General features: G+C 32.8%; 1 protein-coding gene across 2 annotated transcripts; it reads left to right on the top strand.

Annotated features, from left to right (window-relative positions):
* Positions 1-9,147: 9,147 nt before the first annotated feature.
* On the top strand, positions 9,148-15,561 carry LOC126700345 (uncharacterized). 2 transcript variants are annotated; one of them, XM_050398443.1, is made up of 6 exons: positions 9,148-9,573; positions 10,250-10,738; positions 11,158-11,379; positions 11,466-11,538; positions 12,849-12,956; positions 14,929-15,561. In XM_050398443.1, the coding sequence occupies exons 1-6, from the start codon at positions 9,457-9,459 to the stop codon at positions 15,294-15,296; spliced, it is 1,377 nt and encodes a 458-aa protein (XP_050254400.1). In that variant the 5' UTR covers positions 9,148-9,456; the 3' UTR covers positions 15,297-15,561. The 2 variants fall into 2 exon arrangements, with proteins under 2 accessions (XP_050254400.1, XP_050254399.1); XM_050398442.1 differs by having other exon boundaries at positions 12,846-12,956.
* Positions 15,562-18,026: the final 2,465 nt, after the last annotated feature.

Here is an 18,026-nt window from a genome sequence, read left to right as displayed (position 1 = left end):
GATTCTCAAAAAAAAAAATTTAATACTATTTTTATGGAAAATATAAAAATGGTTAAGAAGTCGCATAGTTTTATATATTTTATATAGTATTTCATAAATCAATCTTCTAAAAGGTATTTGTTAATTTTTCATTTAAAAATGAGTCTTTCTAATATCACAATTAAGGTAGCAAACTGTGTTTGTAAGTGACTACCTATAACTTTTTATCTATTATTGGCAATTAGCATCAACGAGGTTGTGGCAAAAATTGTGTCCACATTGTTTCTCTTCTAAAAATGTGGCTTGATTTTGGATCATGTGGTTTTTTTTTTTGGGGGGGGGGGGGGGGGGGAGCTTGGATTTATAAATAAATAAATAAATACTTAGAGATGGCATGGCTTAACCAACAAGGGAAAGTCTATGAACACATAATCTATCACAACTTGCACATGTATTAAGTGTTGACTGGAGTACTTTTTACTAAGTTACCGTTGTTGATCTATATGTTAATGATGTAATATAATAAGAAGTTGACACATGTGCAAGTTGTGGCAATGTGTGATTTTAAAAGACTACCAAGTAGTCACTTTAGGGGCATAAAAGCGACCATTTTACAAATTATGCAAAAATTTACAATTCTATGCAAAATTAGTGCTAAGAATTATGCCACTACATATTTATACGTTTATGAACATTTAAATATTGTTTTTAGCCGTTTGTTATCAACTATAACACTTTATTAGTGGATTTTGATGGTCTATATATTGCTTATATTTTCATTATTCACCCTAATGATAATTTTCAAAAATGTTAGAAGCCTTGTGAGTCTTCTTCAAAATTGCTATTTATAAAACCCAATAGGCCTAGTTGTATTGAATAAGTATGCAATAATTTGATATCAACTAAAGTGTGGGAATATGTGTGTGGTTAAAATACTTAGTATTCTCAAAAAAAAAAAAAAAAAAAAAAAAAAAAAAAAAAAAACCCTCAAGTGTAGGAGCAAATATTGTTTAAGGAAAAATGATTTCATTGTGCTTCCAAGCCATTGAAGTTTCCTTGTTTGTTCATTAAATTTTGTTCTTTCTTCCATTGTTGCCATTTTATCCCCATTATAAGCCCCATATCAGATAGCCGTCCTTTATTGAAGACCCTTACTGAAGTTGATAGGGTCTAAGTCAAGGACAGTCAGAAGTATGCTACAAATTTCATGGGGCATAGCTGAAAAATTGAATCACCATTTGATTTTAGATTAAGAATTGACTACTATCACTCTTTTCAAAGCATCATCTTCTAACATCATAAATGGATTTTTTAATTATATATTGGGTCAAATCTTTGCTTTTATATGATTAAATCAGGATGTGAATTTCAAATCTATAATTTATATAAAAGGCCAAAGATATTTGACTTTTGGTTTATCTCATATTATTTTGCCTAGGAAATTTTTAAAGTCTCATAATTATAAATATTTATTATTATTATATATTTTTAATTAATTACATTTAAACTCTCTTTTAAAATCTTATCAAATAATATTTTATTTAAATAGTAGAGTATAAAATTTCATCTACAAACACTAACATAATAAATACCTATTAATATTTATCATAATTATTAAATTTGATATTTAAAAATAAAAATAAAAGAGTGATAAAATTATATTTTATTAATGAATATCAAATTGAAAAATTCCCCGTACTTCTCTAAAAAAAAAATTTGAAAAATTCCCCGCAATGCTTCTGATGCTGATATATATATATATATATATATATCTACAGTCAAGAAATGTTTCTATTTCATCTTTTTCTACTATAGATTCTGTTCCATTATCTGAATTGCAGACCACATTTTCTTCCAAAACAGCAGTAACATGATCTGTACCTTTACTGATGTACTTATAACATTATTTGCTGGCCTTTGACTGATTACACCATTCAACATTTCAGCACAAGATGATGATTTCACGAACAAAATATTTATAAAAAAAAAAATCATTTGATATTTTTAATTATAATTGAATATACTTAATCAAATGATAACATATTACAATTACTTAAATATTTTAATTTTGCTTATAAATTAGTAAAATTACAAACAATATATGTTAATCATGATAACCTTTCAATAGGACTAATCACGGATTCTTACTTGAATAGAACAATATACTTTGAGAATGAGAACAAGGGAAACCATGATGGTAAAAGTGCCTCCTCATGCTTAAAATAATGTCTATCCCTATTGAAAACCATAATAATAATAATAAAATCTACCATTAATTTCCCAAAAGAAAAAAGTTCAGTGGACCTAAACACTAACATTAATTTTAGAGTGTTAATGTTAAGGAATAGAAACATCAAAGATGTACAAGTACCAGCTACATGTTATCATTAACATATTCAATTCCACGATTTAATCTAACCAAACACTTCACAAGTCCAAATTCATTAAAACCCATTTTCAATACAAGAATCTAGATAAGTTTAACCATTTGACTATCAAAATTCATGGGTTTCTAAAATAAAATATTAAAAAAAAAAAAAAAAAAAAAAAAAAACTATCAAAGTTCATGTATATTCATTTAAAAAGTCTAAAAACACATTATCATTTATTGTAATTTAATATGATCCTATGAATCTTTAAAAATCATTTTCTTATAAACAGCGAATGAAACATTAGAACACTATTTCAAACAAACAAAAATTATGAATACTTTAATCTTCCTAATGACATGTTGGTGGAAATATTTTCAAAGGTAGGAAATGATTCAGCAACACTATTAGGAAATATCAAGTTAAGGTATAACAAAACAACATTTTCAATGTATATATACTAATTTATTTCCCTCTATATAAGTTATGCAATCTATTAATTCAATTCTTTCCTTTTTCTTAATCAGTTACAAAAGCTTCAACGAATTAATAGAAAACAGATTGGTCCTCCAAAGAATTTGACTCACTCCATATTTCAATCACCTAGTCCTACTAGATGAGAAAGCAAAAAAACTTATTTTTTTTCATGTTATGAAGCAAAGAATCCCCATGCACTACTCATAGTGGGAACATAAAAATACTTCTTGAATAAAAAAATCATTGAAGGGTAAAGATTGATTGAAGAAGCTGTTGCATGTGGCGATTTCATCGCAAAGTATATTCATGGAGTCATTCTGCTTTCTAAATCAAATTCGAAAGGCATAGGTAACCTTTTAGAAGCCTATGTTCATCATCCAAAACTTCCAAAAGGTTACATATGCCTTTAGGATTTGATTCACAAAGCATAATGACTCCATGAATATAGGTTGCAATGAAATCGCCACATGCAATAGCTTCTTCAATCAATCTTTTTCCTTCAACGATTTTTTGATTCAAGAAGTATTTGTATGTTCCCATTACGAGTAGTGCATGGGGATTCTTTGCTTCATAACATGAAAAAATTCAGTTTTTTTTGCTTTGTCATCTAGTAGGATTAGGTGATTGAAATATGGAGTGAGTCGAATTCTTTGGAGGACCAATCTGTTTTCTGTTAATTCGTTGAAGTTTTTGCAATTGATTAAGAAAAAGGAAAGAATTGAATTAATAGATTGCATAACTTATATAAAGGGAAATAAATTAGTATATATACATTGAAAATGTTGTTTTTTTATACATTAACTTGATATTTCCCAATAGTGTTGTTGAATCATTTCCCACCTTTGAAAATATTTCCACCAACATGTCATTAGGAAGATTTTGTAAAGTATTGTTGATGGCCATTTTGGAAGTCCAAGTGGAAAGAAAAAGCCCAACAACGCGGACAGAAAAGAGTTGGTAAATGGATAGAAAACTCATTAAGCTCAAGCGGCAGGAATAATGGATCACAGGCCCATGAGATAAACAAATGGGCCTTGAAGGGGTAAATGGGCTTAAAGGAGCCCAGAAAGAGAGAAAAAGCAAACCATGGACAGTATATGATGTGGAAAAGTGAGAATGAGCCACGACAGGCCCAAAGTAACGAAAGCAAAGAAAGTAAGGGGTTAATGGCAAGCCCATGAGCCCCAAAGATGAGGGATAATACAATTGGGCTAGAAAAGCCCAAAAAACTCAGTAAAAGCTCATGAGAATGCAAAGTCAAGAAAATGGCCAAGGAAACTCAAGGAAAGCAAATGGGCTAGGGACGCCCAAGAAAAAACAAATGGGACACAAGAGCCCGCCAGTGATGTAATAAAAGAACCAATGGCTGTACTGGGCCATTGGGAGAGGTATAAATAGCAGGCCTAAAGAGGGCCAGTAGGACTGAGACAAATAACTTCGCAGCAGGAATGATAGAGTGGTATGGCAAGAGATGATAGCAGGAAAAAGGGTAGGCTGAAGAAAGGCAAAGCCCACCATTAAACAAGGCCCAGCCCCTAAGTAGGGCAAGCCATAAAAGAAAGCGGAACCAGAAAATAGTAAAAAATGGACGGCAGACTGTGCAAGTCAACCACGACAAATGCATGAGCAGCAGGCAGATTTTGGACATATATGGAAGAGAGGCACGTGTAAGGCCTATACCTCACCAGCCTATACCCAACCAATACAGGACATGGTGAGGTCATAGGTCAAAGGTAAGAAGGCATGGTTTGGCAGTGGGGAGAGGGGAAAAACCTATTTTGAGGTTCCTGCTTAGGTTCTTTTGGGGGAAGTATCCTGCTGGGATGAAATACTACCCAAAAGAAGCAAAGTTGAGTTGGAATCACTAGGTGCATGCCATGAGGGTTAGGGAGAAAGAAGACACTCACACCATAGCAGGAAAGAATGCCACAACAGACAAACAAACAAAATAGTTTTCTTTTGTCTGGCGATGGGGAGTGGCACACAGACAGACCAGTGGTGGTCAGCAAGTACACTCAGACCAGATAAAGGTGGTTAAGGACTAAAATAGTAAAATCGGGTCACAGCAGGCACTATAAAAAGAGGCCCTTACCGTGTACAGGGAACAACAACGACAAGCACCATGGTATTAGGAATTTGAAAACCAAGAAATAGAAAACAAGTATTAAGAAAAAGAGGAAGAAATAAAAAATATAAGAAAGGGGAATAGAAAGGAAAGGATAGAGAGTTAGAGCGGCAGGCATGCATCAATAGGTTGATTCCCTCTCTCCCTCTCAAAGTCTTGCTCTCTGCTAGAAACAAAGAGTTCTCTTGCGCATCAACCATTCAGGTCCGTTTCCCTCAAAGTGATTAATTTCCACGGTAAGATTTCCCTGGGAGGTTATTCACTTTGAGAAGAGACGTTCTTCCCTCTTTGGTTTTGGTCTTGCGGATCAGATTTGATCTGATTTCTTTCTTCTTTTAATTAATTCATATACTACCCACTTATTCCCTTTACTTTCTTTATAAAAGTAACTGTTGTCAAACTGTGATTATCTTTTTTTGATTAAGGATTATCTAATCACTTTAATTAAGAAATCAAAGTACTTTCTTTTGTCTTATTATTATCATATCTGTCTGTCACGACTTATCTAAAACAGCTCTGCTCGCCGTAAGCGCGCTCTTAGCGAACGAAGCATAGTTTGCGCACAAGCCGAACCAAATTGAGTTGCAGGTGGACCGGTCTCAACTCCATTACTCAGAATATTTGGGCCCAGTACCGCAGGAGGCAACCTAGCCCAATATAACCAAAAAGGCCCACTACAAGTATTCATAATTTTTGTTTGTTTGAAATAGTGTTCTAATATTTCATTCACTATTTATAGTAAAATGATTTTTAAAGATTCATAAAATCATATTAAATTACAATAAATGATAATAATGTGTTTTTAGATTTTTTAAATGAATATACATGAATTTTGATATTCAAATGGTTAAACTTATCTAGATTCTTGTATTGAAAATGGTTCTTAATGAATTTGGACATGTGAAGTGTTTGGTTAGATCAAATCGTGGAATTGAATATGTTAATGATAACATGTAGCAGGTACTTGTACATCTTTGATGTTTCTATTCCTTAACATTAACACTCTAAAGTTAATGTTAGTGTTTAGGTCCATTGAACTTTTTTCTTTTGGGAAATTAGTGGTAGATTCTTGCATGACAACTTACAAAGTTCATGGCACTTGTGAAGAGACACGATTTCAATCTAAATTCATCTAATTAAAAGCTCCACACTTCACCAATAATCACTATTCTTTAAAACTGTTTTATTTAAATGAAAAGTTTTATATTGAATAAAAAAATTATTGAGCTATAAATTCAACCTATTATATATATTTTGATAAATTCGAACTATTATATCTTAATTGCATTCTTCGGCAACACTCGAATGTAAAGAACCCTATAAATCATAGTTTTACATCCACATCCAATTAGTAGGAGCTCTTTTTGGAATGTTATAGCTATAGGTGTAGGCATTGGAAGTCTAGTCTAATAGGGAGGGTGATGGTTTTGATTGTACTTGTGTTAATTATAATGGAAATTAAGCACTGGATCTAGATTCTAGCCTTCCATCCTCCCGACTTTCACCCTCATGAAAAACAAGAACGTAAAGCCGAGTTAAAAATGGAAAAATCAAAAACCCAATGTACAAATAAATGTGAACAACACTTCAAGCTCGAAACAAAAGCATTTTAGCTTTGCATTATGGTCTGCATGATCTCGAGGATCGACCATACTTAGATTTTATCCATGATTTAACTAAGTTCATGAGTAACACATTTGGCTATGGTTTAATATTCGTACTCCCCCCCCCCCCCCCCCCCCCAATCTGTTATGTGCATGTCTATATTTATTACTATGAAGAGAATATGATTTGACAATTTCTTATTTTAATTATTTATATCTATGGTTCTATGAGTCCGTTTGGGAACAGTTTATTTAGTTAAAACTGAAATTTTTTTACTGAAAGTACTGTAAATAAAGTTAAAAGGTAATTGAAATAGTACGATGAAACCTATGAATAGTACAAAAAAGTGCAATGGGATCCATGAATAGTAGTAAAAATAAGCTAAATAGTAAAAAAAAATTGATTTTTTATGCCAAACACAACCTATATCTATATTTTCTATAACTATAATTAGATTCCCTTCTTTGGACTTTCAATTTTCAAATACACATTCAAATTCATAAAAAAGCACATTAAAAAATTGTTTAACTCACCATTCATTCCAATTCAATGTCTATGTTCTATTTAAATTCAAATACTAGGCCTTAGCCTATTGCTCCTTTTAAAAAAGAATTCTTATCCTTATCCTTATCTCAATCTTTTCTCTATATCTCTATATAGAAATAGATTCCTACAAATACAATCCAACACACACATGTTGATCAGCTTTTAATTGAATTCAAATTTCCTAATCCCTCACCCCCATCTAAACAAAAAAGAAAAAGAAATATATATATATATATATATAAATCAATTAGAAACAAATGTTATAAAAAAAAAAAAATCCCTATCTTCAAATTTCTTATTTGAATTCAACACCTATTTTATTTAAATTCAAATTTCTTACCCCCCATCTGATCAGCCATTACAAGCTTTAAAGTCCATGCTCTATTTGTATATATATATATCATGCTTCAGTTTTTATTTTTTTCAGACCGGCTTTGAATTCCTCAATTTCTTTTTTCAAATCTTCACTATCTCTTCATTAAGAAATGTACATCTCCTTTGATATTGTTTTAATTATAAATTTGTATTTTTCATTGTATTTTCCCTTTCGTTGAAATAATCTCATATTTGATTTAATCTTCTATTATCTACTTTTTTTTCTCATAACTTTTATCTTTCTTTTCCAAGTTCTTCCCACTACTCACTACAAAAAACTAGGTCTATAGTGGTGTTCGTTAAACGCCACTATAGGTCCTAAAAAGGCCATTATAGATCCTTTTGGGTTATAATGGCATTTATGAATGTCACTATTGTACCATGACTATAGATCTACAATGTTGTCTTACAAAAACTCCACTATAGGGTTCATAAAATGTTGCTATAGGCCAATTTTTATTTTTTTAAATAAGCTATAGTAGCGTTGTATAAATGCCACTATAGGGTATGGACCTGTCATTTGTAGTTTTAACAAAGAGTGAGATAGAAAAGATTATAGGCCTGTTTGGTAATGTTATTTGAATAATAGTTTTCGTTGCTTAAACAATACAACACGTATTTTCACAACATTTTTTCACTTACACGTATTTCCACAATACTTAAACAACTTTATTAGAAATCTCTTACTAAACAACACTCAAGATTAAAAAAAAAAAAAAACCATTTTCTTTATTTTTGTTCTTTTAATTAATCTTTTCAGTTTTATTTCTTCTGACAAAGATTTTGTTTTAAATTAAAATGCCTAGGTGGCTTTTTAATACTTAAACAACTTTATTAGAAATCTCTTACTAAACAACACTCAAGATTAAAAAAAAAAAAAACCATTTTCTTTATTTTTGTTCTTTTAATTAATCTTTTCAGTTTTATTTCTTCTGACAAAGATTTTGTTTTAAATTAAAATGCCTAGGTGGCTTTTTAAATATTTAAATATTTAGTTTTATATTATTATATTAGCCACGTGTGTGCCAATAATGCAAATCATTTTCCATTAGTGAGTTAACGATAGAGACCAAATTAACTGCATCTTGAAAATAATAGGGATCAAATTGACTACTACTAAAATATAGGGACCAAATTGACAATAACCCCAAAATATAAGGACCAAAATGGTGTTTTTGGCCAATTGTTTAATCTGCTTTCCCTTATGCTATGTTTGTTTCAATGAAAAATTTTGTATAAATATAGTTTTCAGTATTTTTCAATGGTTGGTAGTATAAGAAAAAATGAGTAAAAAAAAAAAAAATTTAATCAACATAAAAAATATAGCTTATTTTTAAAGATTGTTTTCTACTAATTTTATTTGAAAAATAATTTTATCTTTTACAGCAAGTTAAATAAGAAAAGTTACGAGGTTGTATTCCAACAAAGGAAAATTAGATAATTTCATAAAAAATGCTTTTTAGAAAATGACTCAAGAACTATTTGGTATTGTATTTTGAATAACAATTTTCAGTGTTTAAACAATAAATCACATATTTTCATACACTTTATCACCTATACAAATTTTAAAAAAATTACCACACATAACCTTATTTTCTAGAAAATATCATTACTGATGCAATCAGAGCGTTATTGTCCCCAGGATTAAAAGTGTATTTTTTTTTTTTGGGAGAAAGTTTTAAAGTTGTAATTTCATGAGCAAAAATGGTCCTTTCTCTTTCAAAATTTAAAACCACATTCCAAGTTCCCGAGGCTCAACCGATCAACCATATTCCCATTCATTCATAGATCTACACAAAAAAACACACTCTCACTCTCAGTCTCTGGTAGCAATGAACCAAATCCACTACGAATGAACCCAAATGTAATGTACATAGAAATAGAATTAGGAATTAGGAATTAGGAATAGCAATTGGTCTAGTCCTAGTCCTATTTGTCTAGCATTTGATCTATGAATTTGAGAAAAATTCAGTGACTGCGATGGAGTTCACTGAAAGCTACAAGCAGACTGGGCCCTGTTGTTTCTCCCCCAATTCTCGCTTCATAGCCGTCGCCGTCGATTATCGCCTCGTCATTCGCGACACTCTCTCCTTTAAGGTTCACTTTTTTCTTTTTCTCATTCCATTAATTTCGATTCAATTCATGTTTTTTTTTTTTTTTTTTTTTTTAAATATAAATTGTATGACCAAAACGTAGTTACAGTTACATCGTTGCATACTTTATATTCTCCAATTAAATTTAAACACGCATTGCATTGGCCAATGCACACTTACTGTACCTAAGCAACTGTCATTTGGACTCGCCTCTAGCTAGTAAAACCTACCTGCAACTGATCCCACTCACGAAAATGGGTTATCCAAGGGCAGTCACCCTGGCTAAGCAGATTATGCTCATTTGTGCCTAAGAGCATTTGTGTATTAAAATAGATTGCGCCATCTATTTTTGGAAATATTTTTTCAATTCTCGAGAATTTTTTTTCCAAAAATGGTTAGTTATTGTGTGACCTTTGGGTACACATTAGCAAAATCCTTAAATTTAAACACGTGTTGCATTGACCAATGCACACTTAACTGGGAACCTAATATATTGTACCTAAGCAACTGTAGGTAAGTTAGAAGAGTCATTTGGGCTCGCCTCTAGCTAGTAGAACCTACGTGCAACTGATCGCACTCGCAAAAATGGGTAATCCAAGGGCATTCACCTGGGCTAAGCAGATTATGCTCATTCATGCCCCAGAGCAATTGTTTCTTAAATTTGTGAATTTGTAATGCAGGTTGTGCAGTTGTTTTCATGCTTGGACAAGATAAGCTACATTGAATGGGCAGTTGATTCTGAATACATTCTTTGTGGTCTTTACAAAAGACCAATGATACAAGCATGGTCATTGACCCAACCTGAATGGACATGTAAGATAGATGAAGGTCCTGCTGGTATTGCCTATGCTAGGTGGAGTCCAGACAGTCGTCATATACTCACAACTTCGGATTTCCAATTGCGGTTGACGGTTTGGTCACTTGTCAACACAGCATGTGTGCATGTGCAGTGGCCAAAGCATGGTTCCAAGGGGGTTTCTTTCACCCAAGATGGTAAATTTGCTGCCATTTGCACTAGGCGAGATTGCAAGGACTATATCAATCTCTTGTCTTGTCATTCCTGGGAGATCATGGGTGTTTTTGCTGTTGACACTTTGGATTTGGCTGATATAGAATGGTCACCAGATGATAGTGCTATAGTTGTCTGGGATTCCCCACTTGAATATAAGGTAATGGAATTATTCCTTTTAATTTCTTTGTGTGCATCTGTATTAGCTTTTTGCTGATTTGCTAATTTGTTGAAAGTGGGCAAAAGTACAATTGTAGCTAGAAAAGGGAGCTTTTAGAAAGCTACACACAAGCAAATAAGCTAATAACAGCAACAACTAAGCCTTAGTCCCAAAATTTTGGGTTCGGCTATGGATCCTAAACAGATTAGTCAGGGTAAGCCACATGTATATCTGTGGATGCATTGATAGATTTGTACCTAGCTTTGGCTGTGCCAACCAGTACAAGAGTATCTCCAATTCTATGGCTACTTAATGCATTAGGATGTATGTTAATTTTGCTTGTCCTGTAGGTTTATTTGTAACTGTTCTTGCTGAAAAGTGAAAACTCAAAAGCTTATTGTTGGTGTGGTTTGATACAGGTTCTAATTTACTCTCCAGATGGAAGATGCCTATTTAAGTATCAAGCATATGAAAGTGGACTGGGTGTAAAGAGTGTTTCATGGTCTCCTTGTGGCCAGTTTCTTGCAGTGGGTAGTTATGACCAGATGTTGCGGGTATTAAATCACCTGACTTGGAAAACTTTTGCTGAATTTACACACCTATCTACTGTTCGTGGTCCTTGTTGTGCTGCTCTATTCAAGGTATTTGCTTTTCATTATTTTCTATGCAGCCAAACACATTGATGGTTTATATGTTAATATCTCACCTCTTGTCTCTTAAATTCCAGGAGGTCGATGAACCTTTGCAACTTGATATGTCCGAGTTATGTTTGAGTGATGATTTTATACAAAACAAGAATGGTAAGCATGATATTAGTTGAGTTTTTGGGATGTGATGTTCCTATTCATTTTCGATGCTCCACTTTTGATGTTCAAGTTTGTTCATAAAAAGTGTTATTTAACATGTTTTGCATCAGATTGTATATGGTCTACCCACCAAAAGAACTGTAAATTATGGGACACTAGTGATATAATTACCCTTTTTTATTGTTGAAGTAATGGTCTAGTTACCCTGCCAAGAGAAAAAAAATTGATAATTGAGGATTTTTCCTGTTTAGTCATTCTTAGTATGTGTATTTTGACCTATTAAAAGAACAAAAAATAAATTTAATATTGGCAATTAGCTTACTACCTTCAACATGGTTTTAGTTTGCATATTGAGGTGATACTTGGCAATAGCCTTCACCATATCTTTCAATTGTTTATTTCATTGAGTCTATGTAAAGATTCAGCCCGCTAAATTTTACTTCTTTTATTAATTGCAAAAACTGCTTTTAGCTTGAATTTCTTTCAAAGAAATAGCATCTTGGTTTTTATAACCATTGATACTTTTCTATGAAATTTTAGTTTATTATTATTTCTATGGCCTTCATTTGGTTTTTGGAGAGAGACATGGTAAGGAGCATTTGGAAAATGGAGTCTTTTTTAGTTTTTCAGCATTTTTTTTTTTTTTTTTTTTTTTTTTTTTTTTTTTTTTTTTTTTATAATTTTCAGTATCTTTGCAATTGTCAAGGAAGTGTGTCTCTCTCAACAATTGACTTAAGATAGGTAATCCTAAGTTCAATCAACGGTTTTGCCTCAGTTTTTATATGTTCTTTTTCTTTATTCTGGCAAGATATACATTTTATTTAATGAACTTTTATATATGAAAATTGTTGCAAATATAAGTTGATACATTTCTCATGCCATGTCCATATAAATCGTAATGTAATTTATAATAGATTTCAATTAATCATGATTTTGTAATTGCATAGAATGAATTTGGGGCGTGATAATCTTAAAATCTTAATGAATCCCCTTCCCTCTCCCCTTGGGTCAAATCTTATAATTTTTTTTATTAAAAAAATCTTAATATCAGCCACCAACTTAATTTCACATTGTATTCATGGATGTAGATCCAAGTCATAGGACTTCACAGCTCGTACTAGATAAGAGTATTTCATTCTATTTCTATTGGGATTTTACAGCATTTTTTGTCTCTCTTGCTTGTCATTGGTGTACTAGGAATCCTTCTTTTGCACAATTGATCCATTAGTTAATATTTGATATGGAAAATTCAGTGTTTCACTCATTTGATCAGGCCTTTCTTTCTTTTTTTAACCTTAAAGAAGATGCTTCAGAAGGACATTTTGGAGTCAGATATGAGGTTATGGACTTACCCATCGCTTTGCCTTTCCAGAAGCCTCCTGCAGACAAACCAAACCCTAAACAAGGAATTGGTAAGCCCCTGCTTCCTCATTTGCCATAAAGATGACGATAAGTGCAAGTTTTATGTTTTCCATTTGATGTTGTACTCAGTAGTATGAAATCTGAGGGTAGAATGCCAAAAATCAGTGTTCTAGAATTTGGACTGTTCAATAAAACAGAAAAGTGAAATGGTCAAGGGTAACTGGGTAAGAGGTTCAACCATTGGGTTGACTGTTCTTGAGCATTGACATTATTAATATATTAAAAAGTTAAACATTAATTAGTAAATAAATATGAATTCTGTGTACATGTAATTGAAGACAGAGTCAACAGTGGAGGGATCTTTGGCTAGTGGAGGTGTTACTAACTAAATAAAATTAAGGAGTTTTGGTGTTGTTGGAATGCAGTTTTGAGGTTTTTGTATGAAAAACGCATTTTTTTTAGTACAAAGCTTGAGCAAACACCTTGATAGCCTGGTGGCAAAGACTTTCAATGCTACTACTCCCATGTCTTAAGTTGAATACCTGCCAACTCTATTTATTATTTTCTTTTTTTTACAAAACAAAACCAAAATGAACCAGACGGACAAGAAGTTTTTATGCGGGGCAACGACTGGACATGGTCAATCCTATTCTTGACAAATAGTGGCTGGTCAGCAGTTCAATCAGTCTGACTGCCCAGTCCAGAAAAAGTTTTCAAACCTTAATTAGGATAGTATAGTTGATATTGTTCACACGGTATGCTTGCTAAGCAAGGCTTTCTGGAAAAGCAACTGAGAATATGATTTAGAAGCTGCCTATACACTCTTCTTTTCACTGTAAGAGGAAGGGTCAGCTCATAATACATTAGCCCGGCCATCAGATGAGATCATCCTCGAGACTCGATTGATTTCCTTAATAGGTCTCATCAGGTGGCGAGGCAATTATAAGGAGACTTGGCTTCTGATTAAATCTAGATATATCTAGGCTTGATATTAACATTAAAGTCAAATTTGTTGTTGTGGATATTCCTGACAGTTGGAACTGCTATGAAGGCATCCTTGCCCTTCATGATCTTGCATATTAGCCATTGAATTGCAGATTTTTCAAGAAGGCATCTGTGATCTTTAATTTATTTTATTATTGAGTTATTACCCTTATATATTCTTCAGTCATAACTGTTTGGTAACCAACATTTGTTGCAACTTGCAACCCCCCTCCCCCCCTTTCCCACCCCCCAAAAAAAAGAGTGCCCTTTTTTCTATCAACTAAATTCAGCTATTCAATTTTACATATGTCAGTAGAAATTTAACTCTTGCCCACAAAATTTCTCATAAACATATTAAGTTCACATTATTTTTTGTATGAGATGGATTCAAATTTTTTTTTAATTGATAATTACATATGCACCTGTTGAGTCTTGAATCTACAACCTCACTCTCCACCATGCTTTTACAAAGGGAATGAGATTCCATTTTAGCTAGATCTCATTGGCTAGATGGATTTAGCCAATTACATTATTGAATTCTGTTGAAGTTTAATATACTATTGTTAGTGGACTCATCATTGTCTGGGGCTTGTTCCCCAAATGACATGCACATATTGAAGGTAGAAATTATGGATGTTTGTAGACTACAAGCTTTCTCTTTCTTTATGAACACTTAGAAATAGGTGGAGTTAATATTGAATGTTATTTTGAAGGTTTATTTGCCTACAATAAAGTCTAATGGATGAGAACATTAAAAATTCTGGTGGCAAGGTAGTACTTACTGTTTAGACTATTAGCCCTCTAGGATGTCATAACCACTTTTCTTTGGATTAATGGGTTCATTGTGTTTAGTGATGACTATAAGTTGTATTAAGATATTATCAACTTGTAAGTAGAATTGCTAACTGAAATGTCTGCCTAGAGTGCCAAGTTCCGATTAATATGTTTCCATTGGGCTCTATATGAAGGTTCAATCTGGTTGAGAACTTAAGATATGTAGTGTGACCCATATGGCTCAAGCCCTAGTTTCTGTTGCAGGTCTTATGTCATGGAGTAACGATAGCCAGTATATCTGTACTCGAAATGATAGCATGCCAACTATTCTCTGGATATGGGACATTCGCCATCTTGAAATTGCTGCAATCTTAGTGCATAAAGATCCTATTAGAGCAGTTGCTTGGGACCCTACATGCGCACGTCTTGTTCTTTGCACTGGAAGCTCTCACTTGTACATGTGGACCCCTTCAGGTGCTTACTGTGTGAATATTCCTCTGCCGCAGTTTACCATAACTGATCTGAAATGGAATTCTGATGGTAGCTGTCTTCTCCTCAAGGACAAGGAGTCATTCTGCTGTGCTGCTGTACCTGTACTGCCAGAATCTAGTGAATATAGTTCAGATGAATAAAGGTTTTTTTCTTCCTCTTAGACTAGATGACTCGGGCATCTTCCATCAATTGAGCTGTTCTGAATTCTCTCTCTTTCTCTCTCATTGTAATGCCTTATTTTGGAGGGTTTTCCATTAGTTATAGTTAGGAACCTAGTGACTGCTGTTATGATTTTGGTTTGAATCTTGGGTTGCTGCAAGCGTAGCTGCATTTGTTGTATGTAGTGGGATGTATCAGACAGTTTTGATGTGTTATTAAATCATGTTGTATGGTGGTTATTCAGCATTTTGTCTTGTTTACGTTTTCACTTTTTTAGAGAAATGTTATTTGGTGCTTGATTGATTGGCCCAAAGGACAACTATGGTCTTTGAGAAAAGAATCAGCATTTTGATAGATTTTCCACTAGTAAGTATATTATGGCTATGGATATCTTTGGAACGGAAAAGATTGAGAAAGAACAGAGAAGAGGAGAAGGTTGTCAAAATGTACCGATTTTTAGTATAGCCCTATCATCTTTCCCTATCCTCTCCCTCTCTCCCCTTCCATCCAAACATAAGGCTAAGAGGCCAAGATCTTTATAATAGTTACAGTAGATCTTGGTTGCTTGTACAATTTTGAAGGCCTTTCTTCAAAATTGTTTTTTTTTTTTTTTTTCAAGGGGGAAAGAAGAAAAAAAAAAAACAAAAAACTGTATTTATTGGTATCCCAATCTGTCCTGAACTCAGTTCTGTATTACTACCCTACTGGTCAAGACCGTTGAAAAGGAAGGTATTTGTTCTTTAGGTTCTATCAATGTCCCTAACTTTGTTTTTTGTTAATAAAGAATTAAAGATACTTTAATTTATACCTATCAAAAAAAAAAAAAAGATACTTTATTACGGTTGTACTTGTTTATTATTATTATTATTATTATTTTTTATCAAATGAACATAATCCTCCATGGCATACAATTTATATTTTGCTACATCTGAGGGTGAGGGACTTTTTTGTTTTTAAGATTATTTGGCTATCCTTGGTGCGACTTTGGGAGGAATCCAGGTATCCATCCTCCACCTCCTCCTTCTTCCCATTTAAAAAATATATAATAATAATAATAACATTTTTATTATAAATTAATTCCCGACTTCATTATTGAGAAAACCTTAAAAAAACAAAAGCCTTCATCACTTCCTTGAATACCAAAGGAGGGAGGGAAAACTTGCAACAAGCAAATCCTATTTGCAGAAGCAAACTTAAGTGGAGAATGAGTAGCATTATTAGCATCCCTTCTAAGCCAACTAAATGCACAGATTATCAAAACAACAACTAAGCTCTACAACATTTCAGCATAGTAGGTATAGACCACTTAAGCTTAGCAAGCTTAAATTCAAAGTATCAAAACAACTTTTAGCATCACCCTCCACAATGATCTTATGCAAATTCTCAATTTCTGCTGATTTTAAGGCCGAAAGGATAGCTATTGCCATTGGGTCACAAAGTACATGCCTGTTAGCCCATGCATATAGGACCTCATCCTCTTCCTCTCAAGCCACTACAACCAATGTTGTGAATTTATCATTGTCAATTTGACAACATCATCAACCTTGGCGCTAATTAAGCTTAATTAGTTATTAATTGTTAGTGTACACTACTTGTTGTATGCTGTACACACAAGTTTTTTTTTTTTTTTTTTTTTTTTTTTTTTTTTTTTTTTTTTTTTTTAACTGGTAAAAAAAAAATTGTGTGTACTTTGTGTGTAATAGGGTAGTGTATAATAAACCTGCCCTTATCCGTTGGATAAGGGATAAGCATTATTCTTCTCGTGGAGGCAGTGTGCTGATAGATTGATAGTTTTTACAATGGAGCCTGCGGATGCTGATATCATATTGGAGAAAATATGAGGAAGATTTGTGTATTTTTGCCAAATCTGAAGAGAAGCTGCAGTATTTTTACCTTTTCCTCTGTTGGTCTTAATTTTGGCTTTGTTGCTCACTTGCTCTATAGTTTTATCTTAAATGGTCTTCATCATTCATCAAACTCATATATTATTTAGGCCAAAATTAAAAAAAGAAAACCCATATAATATTTTTTGACATTGTCTAATCGTTTGATTGAAACAAAGAACCAATAAAATATTAATGTTCTTCTAAAAATAATAATATTAATGTTATTGCATTGGCATTGCAATAGGTTACAAAATAATAATAATAATAAATAAATAAATGTCATTTTTCTTTCTTATGCATTGGTCTGTAGGTCAAAGAATTAAAGATAGTAGTAAAAATGGTCTTATGACAGGTGGACGTAATTATATATATATTTCACTAAAGATTCTGTAGTTATATAAAAGTGTTTGGAATCTAGAAGGAAAATAATTCTAGCATCAGGATTAATAGTTGTAATTATGAATATTCCAACCGGACCAAGCCACTTACTATTCTTAAGTTCTCAGTATAAGTAGCACGCTCCGCTGAATTTGTTGACCACAAAAGCATATAATAGATTGACTTGCAGCCTTCTGGTCCTGGAGGAAGGACCACCCCTTACGTTTGTTGGGTAGGTTTGTCATTTGCGGGACTTTCCGCTGCACCAAATAAACAAGTAGAGGCACCGCCTTCAATTGACACCACTTTTGGTAATTATATTTATATGATTCTATCCTTGCCAATTGCCACTATGGAAACTGTGATCCAAAAATATGAGAAAAAATTTACCGAGTAATATTATTAGGACTGCAATTGTATAAGTTGTTACAGAACTTTGTTTTGAGT

The sequence above is a fragment of the Quercus robur genome, chromosome 9 (assembly GCF_932294415.1).
Source record: "Quercus robur chromosome 9, dhQueRobu3.1, whole genome shotgun sequence".
Lineage (NCBI taxonomy): Eukaryota > Viridiplantae > Streptophyta > Magnoliopsida > Fagales > Fagaceae > Quercus > Quercus robur.
The sequence above is the reverse complement of the archived record's forward strand: the minus strand, read 5'-3'. Positions and strand labels throughout refer to the sequence as shown.

What these genes read in the sequence shown, in the direction of transcription:
- LOC126700345 (XM_050398442.1), top strand. Translation starts at nt 9,457, where the DNA reads ATGGAGTTCACTGAAAGCTACAAGCAGACTGGGCCCTGTTGTTTCTCC. An exon ending in TTTTATACAAAACAAGAATG is followed by an intron (nt 11,539 to 12,845) that starts GTAAGCATGATA and finishes TTAACCTTAAAG; the next exon opens with AAGATGCTTCAGAAGGACAT. An exon ending in AAACCCTAAACAAGGAATTG is followed by an intron (nt 12,957 to 14,928) that starts GTAAGCCCCTGC and finishes TTTCTGTTGCAG; the next exon opens with GTCTTATGTCATGGAGTAAC.